This window comes from Copadichromis virginalis, linkage group LG1 (genome assembly GCF_057382275.1).
Source record: "Copadichromis virginalis isolate Kocher_CV1m ecotype Utaka linkage group LG1, C_Virginalis_male_GT1.1, whole genome shotgun sequence".
Taxonomy (NCBI): domain Eukaryota; kingdom Metazoa; phylum Chordata; class Actinopteri; order Cichliformes; family Cichlidae; genus Copadichromis; species Copadichromis virginalis.
The window spans coordinates 42,860,648-42,877,458 of NC_140618.1; the positions used below are offsets into that span (position 1 = coordinate 42,860,648).

General features: G+C 42.5%; 1 protein-coding gene across 1 annotated transcript; it reads left to right on the forward strand.

The window, feature by feature from the left end:
- Positions 1 to 1,345: 1,345 nt before the first annotated feature.
- rasl12 (RAS-like, family 12) lies at positions 1,346 to 14,166 on the forward strand. The gene is made up of 5 exons (XM_085464133.1): positions 1,346 to 1,457; positions 1,858 to 1,914; positions 9,637 to 9,710; positions 11,761 to 11,951; positions 12,732 to 14,166. The coding sequence occupies exons 1-5, from the start codon at positions 1,376 to 1,378 to the stop codon at positions 13,063 to 13,065; spliced, it is 738 nt and encodes a 245-aa protein (XP_085320259.1). The 5' UTR covers positions 1,346 to 1,375; the 3' UTR covers positions 13,066 to 14,166.
- Positions 14,167 to 16,811: the final 2,645 nt, after the last annotated feature.

Consider the following 16,811-nt stretch of genomic DNA (forward strand, 5'->3'; position numbering starts at 1 on the left):
ACCATGTCCAAATTTTGTGCTCAGTGTACATTCACGGAATATTTGTGAGTCATGGACAGAGCCTGGCCACTTGGCTTCCACATTTGTGATAATGTTGGCAGCATCACATATGATCTTCACAGTGCAGAGAACACAAATTAGCATCCATTACTATAATGAAATAATTTGTTAGTTTGAAATGGTACAGGGAACTATGTACCTGCACATTAATGCTGTGGAAAGACTTCCTGTTCACATAGTCTCCTTCATTTACTGAAGGAGCAATGACTGGAATGTGAGTGCCATCTGTACAGCCAATCACGCCTGGGAACCCTGAAAATAAATGTGCAATTTAAGTAGTAGTCCAAGTATCACCACATCATGAATTAAGTTTTGGTCATCCTGATACCTGCAATTTTGTGGCATCCCTCTTTGATAAATCTTGTGGGTCTGTGACCGGGGAACACCACAGACGAGTACAGGAGACGTTTCAGTGCAACTGTAACATTCCTGACTGCCCGACAGACGGTAGCCTTGGAAACGTGCTCAGCGTCACCAATATTATACAGAAAGCTCCCGTTTGCAAGAAACCGAAGTGCAATACAAATAATATGCAATGAACTGAGAGCATGTCCGCGATGTGTCACATGCGTAATATATGGCCTGAGGATGTTATCCAAATAAATTATAGATTGTGCTGAGAAACGGTAACGTTCGCACAGAAAATCATCAGGAAATGATAAAATGTCCAAACGCGCTCTGATCACTCTCTCCCGGCGGAGAGCTCTGCGGAGAATTTGGGCTTCACGATCTACTGGCTCTTCAAGGAAGTGGCACGCCATGTCCGACACTTCCTACTGTCAGGTTTCCGACAAAGGGGCGGAGACAGTCAGGGTTAGTTGTGGTAAACCTGCTAGGGGGCAGGTTAGCTTCACGGCGTGTGTCGTCATAGTGACTCACTCAGGCTGCAGCTGAACTCGCTTTGTGAAACCGAAAACCCAGAGTTTTCGTTAACTCAGGGTATACTTACTCAGTTTTTCCACTAAACCGGCTTCCTGAAACAGGGCCCTGGTGGTGCTTCCATCCAGTTCAGTTTAGCTTTTTCAGGCTCCGTTTGAAATCTTTTTCCTAAAATGGAGAGGTCAGTGCATCATTTGCACACGACACCGTTTCTGCTTTCCCCGGAGCAGTAGAGGCACACTGTGATCACAGCACACATCTGGATCTTATAGTCTTTTTATTTTCAGTATTTTCATCTGAGAGAAGAGAAAACAAGCATATTTCTCAGATTCAGCATGTTTGGATGTCTATTTTCTCCCTGTTAGCATCATTTGAAAGCAGGGGCATCTGTCAGGAATAAGTCTGTGTAACGGTCTCTCTGAAGATATTCCTGTCGATGATGTTTGGGAAGGTGAAGACGTGTAATCCTGCTGAATGTAACCTGGTGATTCTTGGTGTGATGGGCTGCGGGAAGTCAGGTCTTTTAATCTTTCACTTCAACAGATGTTTAATCTTCCTTTTTAAACTGAGGGCTGACTGATTTGCTAGATTGTTTTTACTTGTAACCAAATAACTGTTTTAGCAATTCATGTTTAAGAATCACAATGTTACAACTTCAGTGAGCCTGCATGAACACCAGATCCACCAGGAAATAAAGTAAAAGATTTTCAGTAGTAAGTAGAAACAAAACATTTCAACTTTCCAGAGGAAGTTGTTTCATGAGATGGACAGTTCCATAATTCCCTGGGTGGGTTTTATTTAGCATTTTCCCTCAAACGTTCAATGTGTTTTTGTAGCAGTGGTTTTCTCATGCCCCTCACTAACCCTGGTCTCTTGAGGCTCCGTAAATTCTCTTCTGTCTTTGTTCTTGTTTTACAGCACTGACAGTAAAATTTCTCACAAAGCGCTTCATCACTGAATATGACCCCAACCTAGGTAAGAAAACAGACAGCATCATCGATGGTGATGAAAGTGCTGTATTTAAAGTGAAATTTCCACCCAGTATATTTCCCCTTCATGCTCAAGTATTTGTATTGTGTCTTGGAAGCCAGTTTCACCATATTGTTGTTTGTGTTTTACAGTTGTAATTGTCTTCAGCCTGTTGTGTTTCCTTTTAATGTGACTTTTGTTAAGTTTCTGTGGGACACATTTTCACTCTTGAGTGCATCACCCCACCCCCATGCTGTTCTGGAGCCGATTACGTTCAGAGTTTCAAATGAAAATGGACTGAATACGTTTCATTTTCATTGATTCTTTTACTCGCAGTATGCTGTAAGTGATATTTAGCATCTCTGCTGAAGAGTCATATGTACAACCTGTGGAGCCTTAACGTTCTCACTGGGATTTGTGTGCGCAGATCTAACATTATGAATGAGAAATGACTTCGATTTGTAGATTTGTTTAAAAACAAACTTTCACATTTTAGACATTTGTACACAGTCCCAATTTTCAGAGGCTCAGAAGTAGCTGCAGAGCCAATGGTTTTGTTGTCAGGAGAGTGGCCTGGCTCCAGTCAATGAATCAGAGAGCAGCCTGGGGTTCAGTATCTTGCCCAGCGGTACATTGGCATGCAGACTGGAGCAGCCATGTATCGATCCCTAGTGGATTACCTGCTCTACCTTTTGATCTACAGCTGCCCCTAGAGAGGCGTGTTCCTCTGTCTTTCTGTGACAAACTGAGTAAATAAATGATCTAGAGTTTATAAAATATGTTGTGTTGAGCTTCTATTTGGTGGCTATTCACCGAAAGTCTTAGTAGGAGTTCCAAAGAGATGCTGGTGAGTAAAGGCGACTGCACTTTAATCACATATTGATGAATTGAGTTAAAATCCTCTGTGATGGTGTACAGAGGCAGAATTACAAACTGTATCATGGTCTAGAAGCACTTATTATTCTCTTTGACCTGGTGACAAACAAAAGCGATTTCTATATCTCCTCTTTTCTCGTGTAAGGGACAAAGTCAGACCTGAAAACAGTGACTGACATGTAATGTTTAAGCGTATGCACTTTAACATTTTAGACTTTTAACCCTCAGCTGTGATGGAACAGACTCATTTATTTCAATGAACATAATTATTTTTCTATTCTTTGTCATGAATTCATGAATTTCTGCACTTTGTTTTATCTGCAGTAGCATTGTTGCCTTTTACAACATTTTGAGGTTCTTTATAGCTCTCTAGCATTCATTCCTCTGATGATGCCAATGGCTGCACTCAGTCGGTCCCTTTTAAAGTAAAATGATGCATCAAATGCCCCTTAATATGAGTGCACTTAGAGACTGAAACAGAATGCCCGAATTAACAAAGAAGCTTGATAACCTTTATCTGGAGATACCTGTTTATCTGGAGTTTTGTCAGATTAGATAAAGCAAAGAAAGCCTGGCTATGTTGAATTTCCTTCTTTGTATAGCCCTAAGGTGCATCTGAATATGCAGATAATCCTAGAACCTTCATGCAGTGGGCTTCTTTCTTTCTTAACCTTCATTCAGACTGAAAACAACCACTGAACATGATCAAGGTTTTTTCAAAAAGCTGCAAGAAGCCTTTTCACCCCCTGTACTGTGCAAGCTGCATTTCCCACAAGCTACACAAGATTATAAAAGTTAAAAAAAAAAAAAAAATTCTCTGGTCCCCTCCCCAATCAGACCAGGAGTGACATGTTTAGCCGCATGTTCTCCTTAAATTGCTGGTTGTCTGAGTGGTGTCCCAGAAACGATGTGGGCTTCATAGATAATTGGCAAACCTTCTGGAGGAAACCTGGTCTTGTTAGGAGAGACGGCATCCATCCCACTTTGGATGGAGCAGCTCTCATTTCTAGAAATATGGACAAATTTATTAAACCCCCCAAAATATGACTATCCAGAGTTGGGACCAGGAAGCAGAGTTGCAGTCTGACACGCCTCTCTGCAGCTTCTCTCCTCCTGCTACCCCTCCAAAAACCCATCTCCATAGAGACTGTGTCAGCTCCCAAACAGACAAAAAACAAACTAAAAACCATCAACAAACGACTTAAACATAAACAATTACAAAGAAAGAACAATACAGTATCCACATCTGAACCAAAGAGTAAAACAGTGAAATGTGGATTATTAAATATTAGGTCTCTCTCCTCCAAGTCTCTGTTAGTACATGACTTAATAATTGATCAACAAATCGATTTACTCTGCCTTACAGAAACCTGGTTGCAGCAGGATGATTATGTTAGTTTAAATGAATCAACACCCCCGAGTCATTCTAACTACCAGAAATCTCGAAGCACAGGCCGAGGGGGCGGTGTGGCAGCAATTTTTCACACCAGCCTATTAATTAATGAAAGACCAAGACAGACTTTTAATTCATTTGAAAGCCTGATGCTTAGCATTGTCCACCCCAGCTGTGAAACTCAGAAACCAGTCTTACTTGTTATCATCTATCGTCCACCTGGGCCTTACACAGAGTTTCTGTCTGATTTCTCAGACTTTATATCTAATTTAGTTCTGAGCTCAGATAAAATAATTATTGTGGGTGATTTTAACATCCATGTAGATGCTAAAAATGACAGCCTCAACATGGCATTTAATCTGTTATTAGACTCAATTGGTTTCTCTCAAAATGTAAAAGAACCCACCCACCACTTTAATCACACTCTAGATCTTGTTTTAACATATGGCATCGAACCTGAACATTTAACAGTGTTTCTTGAAAACCCTCTCCTGTCTGATCATTTCCTGATAACATTTACATTTGCAATAATTGATTACACAGCAGTGGGGAGTAGACTTTATCAAAGTAGATGTCTTTCTGAAAGTGCTGTAACTACACTGTTAAAAAAACCATCCTAAAACAACGGTAATATTCCGGCAGCTGGGGGGCCAAAATACGACTGTGAAATAACAGAAAATAACTCCCCATAAAAATACGGTTATTTCCAGTAATGAAAATACAATTAGTTGCGCTAATTTGACATGGGATCTCGCCTTTTTCAAGTGCTGCTAAACATTAAATCAGGAACATGTTAATGTGATTAAACAATGAAATCATCTATAAATTGGAAAAAAAAACCCATCTTAAAAAAACGGTAATATTCCGGCAGCTGGGGCGCCAAAATACGACCGTAAAATAACAGAAAATAACTGTCCCATAAAAATACGGTTATTTTCAGTAATTAAAATAGAGTTTGTTGCGCTAATTTGACATGGGATTCTGCTTTTTCCAAGTGCTTTTAGGAACATTTTTACGTGATCAAACAATGAAATTACCTATAAACAAGGTCACTGAATGTGGAAATATGAAACATAATGCGTAAATGTACAGAAATATACAGTTAACAGTTGGTTTAAATAATAATTGATTGCATGCCCTGGGACAGACTGACAGAGGCGAGGCTGCCATATCGCACCATCGGCCCCTTTGGCCATCACTAGTAGGCGGAGAGTCTTGACCACGGACACAACGACGGAGAGTGTCCGAGCCGGGGCGCGAACCGGCAGTCTTCTGATCACAAGGCGAACTGCCAACTCTTGAGCCACGATCGCCCTAACTAGCAACGATAATAATACTTATGTGATGTAACACAAGCTTATAGGGATCATGTTATATACTTTTCCATAGCATTAGGGGCGATCGTGGCTCAAGAGTTGGGAGTTCGCCTTGTAATCGGAAGGTTGCCGGTTCGAGCCCCGGCTCGGACAGTCTCGGCCGTTGTGTCCTTGGGCGAGACACTTCACCCGTTGCCTACTGGTGGTGGTCAGAGGCCCCGGTGGCGCCAGTGTCCAGCAGCCTCGCCTCTGTCAGTGCGCCCCAGGGTGGCTGTGGCTACAATGTAGCTGCCATCACCAGTGTGTGAATGTGTGTGTGAATGGGTGAATGACTGGTTGTGTAAAGCGCTTTGGGGTCCTTAGGGACTAGTAAAGTGCTATACAAATACAGGCCATTTACATTTGAATTCAACAGTTCAATCTTTCAAATATTGGACAGATATTTGTGAAATCATGAAACATTTGTGAATGTATTTTAACAATCTAAATATGCATATGTACAGACAGATACATTTAATAATCATGACAATTATGTTGTATTACATTACAGTGATTTAACGTTAATTTACATTCACATGTGAAGTCAAAGTCTATTTACGTAACTTTAATGATATTCTAGAAGAACAGAACATTACTGTAAAATGCAGTAAAATACCTTCATATTAGGGTTTTTTCCTATGGTCGCAGCCATACCCGCGAACTTGTTGTTGTTAGTTCACATTCATTGGCCGATGCTTAGCGTCATGTTATTTATATTAACTGCAATTCCTACCTCTATATTTCTTTTTCAAAATATATAATTAGCACAGCGTGTCCGTGCAATGTTTTACATTGTGGCATGCAGAGAAATCTTAACAACGAAGCTCACAGAGAGATTGAGCTTGTTATTTAACCCCAAGCTGGTAGGGGGAGCTATTTATTGAAACACTTGCCAGTGCTACAATGTGCCTCAAGGTTCAACAACAGCACAACAGAAGTCACTCTCTACAAAACAACAGCTGTCAGTGACGCTGCACCACGGCGTAAACACAGCATTCAAGATAACAGTTAAAAGTAACGTAACCATAAACAATAAAACAAGAACATCTAAACAGCAGCACATGTCCCAAGGCATGATGGGAGACATTCCTGGATGTATTTTTACGAGCTAAATATGCATATGTACAACAAAATATATTTAACAAACAAGTAAATTGTGTTTTATTACATTTACAGTGATGTTATGTTATTTTACATTTGACATGTCAGATCACAGTCTACTTTTGTAAATGTAATGATATTCTAGAAAAACAGTACACAACTGTAAAATACACAGTAAAATAATGTGACATTACTATTTTTTGGAACAGTGTAAGTTTAAGAATATAATCCACCCACTGTTATCATCTCCAATGCCCTGTACCAACATAGAGCAGAGCAGCTATCTGAACGCTACCCCAACAGAGGTCGATTATCTTGTTAATAATTTCACCTCCTCACTACGTACGACTCTGGATACTGTAGCTCCTGTGAAAACTAAGGCCTCTAATCAGAAGTACCTGACTCCGTGGTATAATTCTCAAACACGTACTTTAAAGCTGATAAATCGTAAGCTGGAGAGGAAATGGCGTGTCACAAATCTAGAGGATCATCATTTAGCCTGGAGAAATAGTTTGCTGCTTTATAAGAAAACCCTCCGCAAAGCCAGAACATCTTACTATTCATCACTGATTGAAGAAAATAAGAACAACCCCAGGTTTCTCTTCAGCTCTGTAGCCAGGCTGACAAAAAGTCAGAGCTCTTTTGAGCCAACCATCCCTTTAACGTTAACTAGTAATGATTTCATGAACTTCTTCACAAATAACATTTTTATCATTAGAGAAAAAATTACCAATAATCATCCCACAGATGTAATATTATCTACAGCTACTCTTAGTACCATTGATGTTAAGTTAGACTCTTTTTCTCCAATTGATCTTTCTGAGTTAACTTCAATAATTACTTCCTCCAAACCATCAACGTGTCTTTTAGACCCCATTCCTACAAAACTGCTCAAAGAAGTCCTGCCATTAATTAATTCTTCGATCTTAAATATGATCAACCTATCTCTAATAATCGGCTATGTACCACAGGCCTTCAAGCTGGCTGTAGTTAAACCTTTACTCAAAAAGCATCTCTAGACCCAGCAGTCTTAGCTAATTATAGGCCAATCTCCAACCTTCCTTTATATCAAACATCCTTGAAAGAGTAGTTGTCAAACAGCTAACAGATCATCTGCAGAGGCTTGTTTGAAGAGTTTCAGTCAGGTTTCAGAGCTCAGCACAGCACAGAAACAGCTTTAGTGAAGGTTACAAATGATCTTCTTATGGCCTCTGACAGTGGACTCATCTCTGTGCTTGTCCTGCTAGACCTCAGTGCAGCGTTCGATACTGTCGACCATAATATCCTATTAGAGCGATTAGAACATGCTGTAGGTATTACAGGTACTGTGCTGCAGTGGTTTGTATCATATCTATCTAATAGACTCCAGTTTGTGCATGTAAATGGAGAGTCCTCTTCACACACTGAGGTTAATTATGGAGTTCCACAGGATTCAGTGCTAGGACCAATTCTGTTTACATTATACATGCTTCCCTTAGGCAGCATCATTAGAAGACATAGCATACATTTACACTGCTATGCAGATGACACCCAGCTCTATCTGTCCATGAAGCCAGATAACACACACCAATGAGTTAAACTGCAGGAATGTCTTAAAGACATAAAGACCTGGATGGCCGCTAACTTTCTGCTTCTTAATTCAGATAAAACTGAGGTTATTGTACTCGGCCCTGAAAATCTTAGAAATATGGTATCTAAGCAGATTCTTACTCTGGATGGCATTACCTTGGCCTCCAGTAACGCTGTGAGAAACCTTGGAATCATTTTTGACCAGGACATGTCCTTCAACGCACATATTAAACAAATATGTAAGACTGCTTTCTTCCATCTGTGCTACATCTCTAAAATTAGAAATATCCTGTCTCAGAGTGACACTGAAAAACTAGTTCATGCATTTATTACTTCCAGGCTGGACGACTGTAATTCATTATTATCAGGAAGTCCTAAAAACTCCCTGAAAAGCCTTCAGCTAATCCAAAATGCTGCAGCAAGAGTCCTGACAGGGACTAGAAAGAGAGAGCAGATTTCTCCTGTTTTGGCTTCCCTTCATTGGCTTCCTGTTAAATCCAGAATTGAATTCAAAATCCTGCTCCTCACATACAAGGTCTTAAATAATCAGGCCCCATCTTATCTTAATGACCTTGTAGTACCATATCACCCTATTAGAGCACTTCGCGCTTGCTCTGCAGGCCTACTTGTTGTTCCTAGAGTATTTAAAAGTAGAATGGGAGGGAGAGCCTTCAGTTTTCAGGCCCCTCTTCTGTGGATCCAGCTTCCAATTTGGATTCGGGAGACAGACACTATCTCTACTTTTAAGATTAGGCTTCAAACTTTCCTTTTTGCTAAAGCATATAGTTAGGGCTGGACCAGGTGATCCTGAATCCTCCCTTAGTTATGCTGCAGTAGGTGTAGGCTGCCGGGGGATTCCCATGATGCATTGAGTTTTTCCTTTCCAGTCACCTTTCTCACTCACTATGTGTTAACAGGCCTCTCTGCATTGAATCATATCTGTTATTAACCTCTGTCTCTCTTCCACAGCATGTCTTCATCCTGTCTTCCTTCTCTCACCCCAACCGGTCGCAGCAGATGGCCCCGCCCCTCCCTGAGCCTGGTTCTGTCGGAGGTTTCTTCCTGTTAAAAGGGAGTTTTTCCTTCCCACTGTCGCCAAAGTGCTGCTCATAGGGGGTCATATGATTGTTGGGTTTTTCTCTGTATCTATGAAGCGCCTTGAGGCGACTTTTGTTGTGATTTGGCGCTATATAAATAAATTGAATTGAAATTAAAGGACATATTATATTTTACACAGGCAAGGAGCACACAGGCCAATGGAGCAGAGCTATTGTTATAATTAAAATCAGAAACATTACACTGATAATATTCGGGTTCTTCTTATTTTTATTCACTGCTCCGTTACTGTGTTTACTGGAATTGTTTACTTCCTGCACAGCTATAGAAAGCCTTTGAAAAGTTAAACATGGCTGTTCTGTGTCCTTGCATATACAGAAGACGTCTACTCGTCTGAGGAGGTGGTGGACCAGCAGCCGGTCACACTGAGAGTGATGGACACCTGTGAACAGGTATGAGCCAAAATTTGGTTTTCATACAGGAAATTATTCTGTGGCCTATGTCTGGTTTTCAAAATAAAAGCCCCAGAATGGTTTGCACTTTTCCTAAATAGCTTGCAATTACTTACTGGTTCATATTAAGACGTGTCAGTGGGGTAACATTTTCAAAATAAAATCTTCTAGTTAATTTTAGAAAATTTACATGATACCTAGGACGGTGTCTGACTTGTTTTTCTTTCCTTTTTTCGATTGTCTTGTCCTGCGCTATCAGAATTATTGTCTGAATTCCAAGAAAAATGCCCAACAGATGTGTCTGTGACGGTTCTCAGTCATCCAGGTGATTGTAGTCTAAGGAGCTTGGAAAGAAAAGCCTTTGGACAACTTTAAGTTTCTTGAAGATGTTTCACTTCTCATCCGAGAAGCTTCTTCAGTTCTAGGAGCAAATGGTAGAGAAGCTTGTCTGTTAAGCCCTATGGGGAGTGCCCCTAAGAGGGTCACGGACCCCCTACTAATCCTCTACCTAATCGCACGAGCCAAGGTGTGAAAACAGGTGTGTGTCACAATCAGCCAAGGTTTCGAGTGAACCCATTGTGAAACCTGGCCCCACCCGATCATGTGACTTACTGAGGTCAGATGGCCCAGGATGTGAGTGGGCCTTAAGGCGTCTGGGAAGGGATCTCAAAACTGGATTATAGATGGCAGAGAGTTGGTGTCGTAAAAGATGCTTCTTTCACTCCTCTTTCAAACCATCTGTCCTCTCTGTCCAAAATGTGAACATTGGCATCCTCATAAAAAGTGACCTTTGACCTTTCGGTGTAGATGGACAGCCGAGTCTTGTCTGGTTGAGGTGGCTCTTCTATGTTGTGCCATGTGTTTATACCAATCCTCGCTGCTCTGTACAGCATACACTACGTTGTCAAGTTTGGGTTTAGGAGTTCTGTGTTTGGGATGAACCAGTTTGTGTCTGAGTGTGTGGCTGGGTCTAAAGTACACTGGGATGTTGTGCTTGGAAAAGACTCCTGAGTTTCTCTGATAAACCTGCTACATAGGAGATGATCGTTCCGCTTGTCTTTCTGATCCTCCCTAGTTGGTGTCTGATCTTCTTTTCTGTGCATCTTTGCTGATTTGGTGAAAGCCCAATTAGGCTAACCACATGTTATAAGAGCTTCCATGTTACATGTGTGTGTTCCCTCTTTTTCCCTTCTGGCTTAGTGGGAACATTTTCTGCACGGTCTTGTAAGCTGCTTGTTTAAGTGAAAATACATTGATGGGTTTTTTTGCACTAATAAAGTTGAGGAGTTGTAAAGTATTTTGTCTCGTGTCAGTTATATCGTCAGTTATATCGTTATCGCAAATTTTCAAATGTATATCGTGATAAATATTTTTGGTCATGTCGCCCTGCTCTACTTCAGATATCCAGCACCAAAACTCTGAACTGGTGGAAAGAACCAAAAGAGCCTGGATGTAATTGTCAGGTGTATTACCGTGACAGTGTGAGCAGTTGTTAGATGACGTAAAGGCCATCTTGAACATCTGTTGACCTGTATAGTGCACTCTACGTAGTATTTTGTATTGTATTAATAGTAGAGTGGGATTTCTAATCAATTTAAAGGTTTTTCAGCATATCTGACACCAGAAGTTTTGGTCTAAGCTGACTGATAGATGCACTTCCCATTTTGCAAGGGAAAAGATATCGATACATCTATTTTTGAGAGTGTCCTGTAGATATCTGACTTTCAAAATAAAAGCTTGTCTGCATACCCAAGGTATCAAAATGCCCCCCACCCGCACGTTTTTTACTTTTTATTTATTTATTTATTTATTTATTTATTCATTTACTCTGATAAATCTGCTCAGCTTTTTATCCAACTTTTTTCCATCCAAGCTTTTGGCAGCAAAACACTGGTCAGCTCCATTAGCAGCAACATTGGACATTCATTTCTCTAGAAATTGAGATAATTAGTGCACTGTGCTGATAGCAAAATCTTTTAGTCTAGAATCTAATGACAGCTCACACAGTAATTTACAGAAAATGAAATTGAGTATGTGTGTGTGTTTGTAGGAAGGTCCAGTGAACAGTGAACGTTATCTGTCATGGGCAAACGTCTTCCTGGTGGTCTACAGCATCGATAACATGGAGAGCTTTAATGGCTGTCAGCTGTACCTGCAGACACTTGCCTCACACAACAAAACCTTCAGGCCACAAACTCCCATCATTCTTCTGGGCAACAAGAAGGACATGGACAGATACAGGCTGGTGTGTGTGTGTGTGTGTGTGTGTGTGTGTGTGTGTGTGTGTGTGTGTGTGTGTGTGTGTGTGTGTGGCAGCGTGTAAATTAGTCTGTAGACCTTTTCACTGAAATTAGCCACATGAAGAAAGCTTTGTCTCAGACGTCCCTGGAGAAATGAAAAAGACACCAAAGTCCTCATTTGTAAATTTGACTACCTTTAGAACACCTTTTTGATTTACACTCATTAGACACTTAATTAGGTACAATTTGCTGGTACTTTGGTTGAACCCACTGATCATGAGACACAAACAATTAACATATGTTTAACTTCCATCTGTAATGCAGTGGACTCAACAAACCATTGTTGACGGTTAGATACTCAAAATAATTGGACAAACTAGTATAATTTAAAATAAAATTTTGGATTAAAATGCTTTGCAGTCAATGACTGCCTAAAGTCTTGACGCCACGATCATCACCGGGTGCTGAGCTCATTTACAGCAGTCACTGTTTTTTCTCTCTCTGCCTTTAGTTTCGGCTTTAGCAACTGAAAAGCTCTGTTGTGCTGAGAACGAGTGACTGAGCTGAACATTGAAAAATATGTTATTTCTTTGTCTGCACAAACTCTTGGGTTGGTGTTGGAGTGTCCTTTGGGTCATTATCCAATCGTACTGTCTGCTGTCTGATCCGTATTGTTATAAACCTTCGTTTTAATTCATGAAGACATCTGTTGGTTGCAGACTATGACAGTGATACTTGTTGTAAAGGTGTTTTTCCTAATCAGAGAAGTTTGTCCTATCAGACAGGTGCGTCAGTCGGATGGTGAGGCCTTGGCGTCTCATTTTGGATGTGTATTCTTCGAGGTGTCAGCCTGTCAAGACTTCCACTCTGTACAGCAAGTCTTCCATGAGGCAGTGAGGAGGGCGAGGAAAGGCGGTGCCTGTGGCTGCTTGGTCCCCGCCATCTGTGCCAGCGAGGACAAAGCACTTCTGGGTGTCCCATCCTTTACTACACCATGTTACAAGGAGCTGCCAGTGCCTGCCAACGCGAAGCTGATCACAGTGAAGACATCCAGAGCTCAGAGCAAACGGAGAGCTTCCACTCTCACCTTACTCAAAGGGTTTAAGATATTTTGACACATTCTACTGCATGTCCTGTGATACTGTAAGAGAGTTGTAGGTCCTTATGTAGACAGGCTTCTGAAGCAGCAAGAGCAGCTCCACCCTACAGACATTTGGCAGGTTCAATGAAAAAGCCTGAACAATCTTAACAGAGGCTTTTCTTAATATGTTGATTTTATGTTGAGGTTTTACACTGAAAAAACGGCCATGTTGGATTTACTTAACTCAATAGTGGACATTGGTTGCACACAACTGCTTTGCCTTGGCAGAAATTTAAACAACTGAGATAAATCAACACAACGTATTCATGTTCAGTAAACCTGTGCATTTTGTGTTGATAAAACGCAAGCGAAACATGTTCAGATGGAGTAAGTTGAGCTCTTGGAATATTTTAATCCTTCACAATTTTGTCATTTTATTTCAACACTGTTCAATAACTTTTACCACAGTACTACTTGGTCACTTAAATACTACATGGTGTCTTCATATTACATAATGTTCAACAAAGTCTGGTTAACATAAAAAATGAATGAATCTACAACAACTACCATCCTCCTATCTTGGTTGCAGGGGGGCATAACCCTGAAGTGATAGGGTAAGAGGCGGTGTACACCCTGGACACCAGTCTATCAAATATAGACAAACAACCACTTGCACTCACAGGTAACTTAGAATCGCCAATTAACCTAACCTAACTCTAATGACTGCATGACTTTTAACTGTGGGAAGAAACTAGAACACCCAGAGAGAAACCACTGTAAACTAGCCAAACTGTGGATTTGAACTCAGGACCTTCTTGCTGGGAGGTAACAGCACTAACCTCCATGCCACCAATCCAGGTATAACAAAAGTAGGAAAGCAATGATTTCATGGCTTGATGCAGAATCTTCTGTGCATTTTTGCCCTTGACAGGTTAAACCACAGTAAATAGCGATAGCACACACGTGGTGTGTCTGTAGATATCTGCCTCTTATAATTCCACTGATTTTCCTGCAGTTTGAAATCTCGTGTGATCTTGTGAATTTTGTGAGACCAGCAACTAACCACTCTCACTAGATTGGGAAGGACACTGTCTCAGCTGAACTCTGGACATACACATACACTGATACACACTCATCCCCCCTCCCTTTCCTTTTTTTTTTTTTTTTTGCCTGTCCCATTTGGTTCTTTAGCCATCAGAATTGTTGTCTGAAGACCAACAAGGATACCCAATGGATTTACTTTGCCAAATGGATCATCGTGGCATTGCCGTATTGGTCCATTTGGTCGATCTTTGTTTTTATTATTTATTATATTTTATTTCCAGATGTTACAGACGGGACAGACATGAGTGAGAGATAGGAAAGGGAGAAAAAAAGAGGAAGGAAAGGAAAAACAGAAGGGGAGAGGGACAGTGAGAAAGGGGGGGAGAAAAAAAAATAAAAATCTCCTGGATCACCTGTTGAGAGAAGAATAGAAAACAAGCAAAAAAAGACAAAAAAAAAAGAAACAAAGCAACATACTAAACACAACACCATCGCATTAATCTAGCTAAGTGTAAACAGCAGTAAATACTAAATATTCAATGTTGTTGTGCAGCACGCAGGACAGATGTGCTTCGAAGTAGCAGCCAAGAAAGGTGTAATTTGGGTCTACGAGCAGTGAACACTTGTGTGCATACCTGTGTGGATCAGCGCGCTTGTATTCCAAAGGTTTCTCCATGTAACGATCTGCTAGGGAGTGTGGGGGGGCCACAGCCCCGTCCTCCAGGGTGTGAAGCAGGTATGGAGGAGATCAAAACTCCAGACATCCAGAGGCCCCCAGAACACAAGAAACCATGGAAGACCAACAGAGGGGCAGCCGCGCCACTGTCCCAGTAAGAGCTGAGGAGAGTCCCAGATGAGGGCTCACTCAGCAGCCGCGGAGCAGAAGCCAGGGGGAGTTGCAGTGACGCGCCCGTGAGCTCCGCCGGCAGCCAGCTGTGCCTGAGTGACCGAGCCCCAGGCCGAGAGGCCGGGGGCACCCCACCCCCGAAGGGGCCCGAGCGAGCCCCAGGCTCCAGGCCCCGATAAGCGGCCGCCAAGGAGTGAGCCGGTGTGTACCTGGACGCCCACCCCCAGACACAGAGAACCACCAACGCACCGACACCTGAGGGAGTCCGCCACTGGCAGGGGAAGTGGTGGTAGGTGGAGATAGGCCTCCAAACCTTGGAGGGCCTGAGGTGTCCCCAGAGAGGTGGCGTCTGATACCCAACCTGACATATAGACACAGACATACAGGCACACACAGACACAAACATCCATTCCCCCCCTCATGCTCTCATATGCACTTACTCCACACTCAACCAACGTGGAGACAGACATAAAGAGACGCTGTACACACAATCACACTCCCCAAGCGTACTCTACAAACCGGGTCTAGGTACCCTTGCCCCTGGAGGGGGGAACTGCACCCAGACCCAGGTGGTGTTACCCTTTTCCCTGCGGTGGGGAGAGGCAGACCACCCCGACTCCGTAGCAGCAGGGAGGCCCCACACTCCAGACCGCAGTCGGACGGCCAACTCCTCCTACTAGCCCTCCCCCTCCAGCAGGCCGCAGAGAACGGGGGTGAGAGAAGACTCCAAACCTCCCTCCACCCGCTCATTGTAGTGTTGATGCATGTGTGTTCTAAGGTGCATTTAAAACCCAGGAGGGCATGGAGCTACCTGCCAGAGAGCAGCAGGTAAGCGCATGGTCCCTCCTGCTAGCCCTCAATGTCTAAGTGTATTTAAAATTGAGAGGTGGGCAACGACGCCAGGGGTGAGGTGTACACCCTGATGGTAATTTGGACTCCGTGATTGTGCCCACCCCCAAGATCCTATATGTATGTGTAATGAGAGTGTGAATAATGTGAATGTCTAAGTTGTGGGATAAAATTGAGGAAGAGGCAGCCAGAAGGGGACAGAGGGGGGGTAGCCTCCTCTGCACCCTGGTGACATACCCCTACTCCAAGGCCCTGCATGTGTGGGTGGTTGTGGTGCAGCGGGAAGAGAGAGGCAGCTGGAGATGGGGAGGGAAGGAAGGGAGGGGCAGGTAACCCCTCCCTGGGGCCAGCTCCCCCGCTGACCCCAGTAGGCACCCCCATCCCCCCTCCCTTTCCAAACGCCGTCGATGCTTGTTCCCTCCTAGAGAACACGGCGGGTTTGGGCCCAGCGCTGGAAGAATAGCTGCAGGGCAGGATGGCTGCTGTGTTTGCTTGGGACAACTCCTCACCCCCCACCCACCCCTGTTACTGGTCACGTGCTCCATAATGTTGTGCTGTGGACATTTATGTGCTTTCTGTGCAGAGGAGTTTTTTGTTTCCTGTTCTCATGCTGTCCTCCCAGGAGCTCAGCATGAGTAGAGGTCTCCTTTTTCCCTCTTGGACTTTCCCATTGTTTTGTATTTCAGTGTTTTTCTGTAATACTACCGGTCCCTGACCTGTCTCCCCATGTGATGTCTGTGTTGTGTATGTAAGGTCGGGGGGTCCCCATTTCACTGCAGGGCAACTTACATGTGACAAATAAAGTTCTGATTGATTGATTGATTGTTTGTATCAGGTCATCTCAACAAGAAGAAATTAAGTTGTTGAATTTCATACAGATCCTACATGATTTCCTAACGTTCAAGATAGAAACATGAAATTTTTGTGCTCAAATTACAAGGTAGACTTTTTTTTTCGGCTTGAGATGGAGGCCTTCCTCAAACCACGATCCAAAGGTGTAGCAAGATTTTATTTAATTTAGCTATATTATTGACTTACTT

Bases quoted from the DNA above. Each gene is read 5' to 3' on its own strand.
- rasl12 (XM_085464133.1), top strand. From the start codon at position 1,376: ATGATGTTTGGGAAGGTGAAGACGTGTAATCCTGCTGAATGTAACCTG. The intron at 9,711-11,760 runs GTATGAGCCAAA...GTGTGTTTGTAG, and splicing joins TGATGGACACCTGTGAACAG to GAAGGTCCAGTGAACAGTGA. The intron at 11,952-12,731 runs GCTGGTGTGTGT...TTGTCCTATCAG, and splicing joins AAGGACATGGACAGATACAG to ACAGGTGCGTCAGTCGGATG.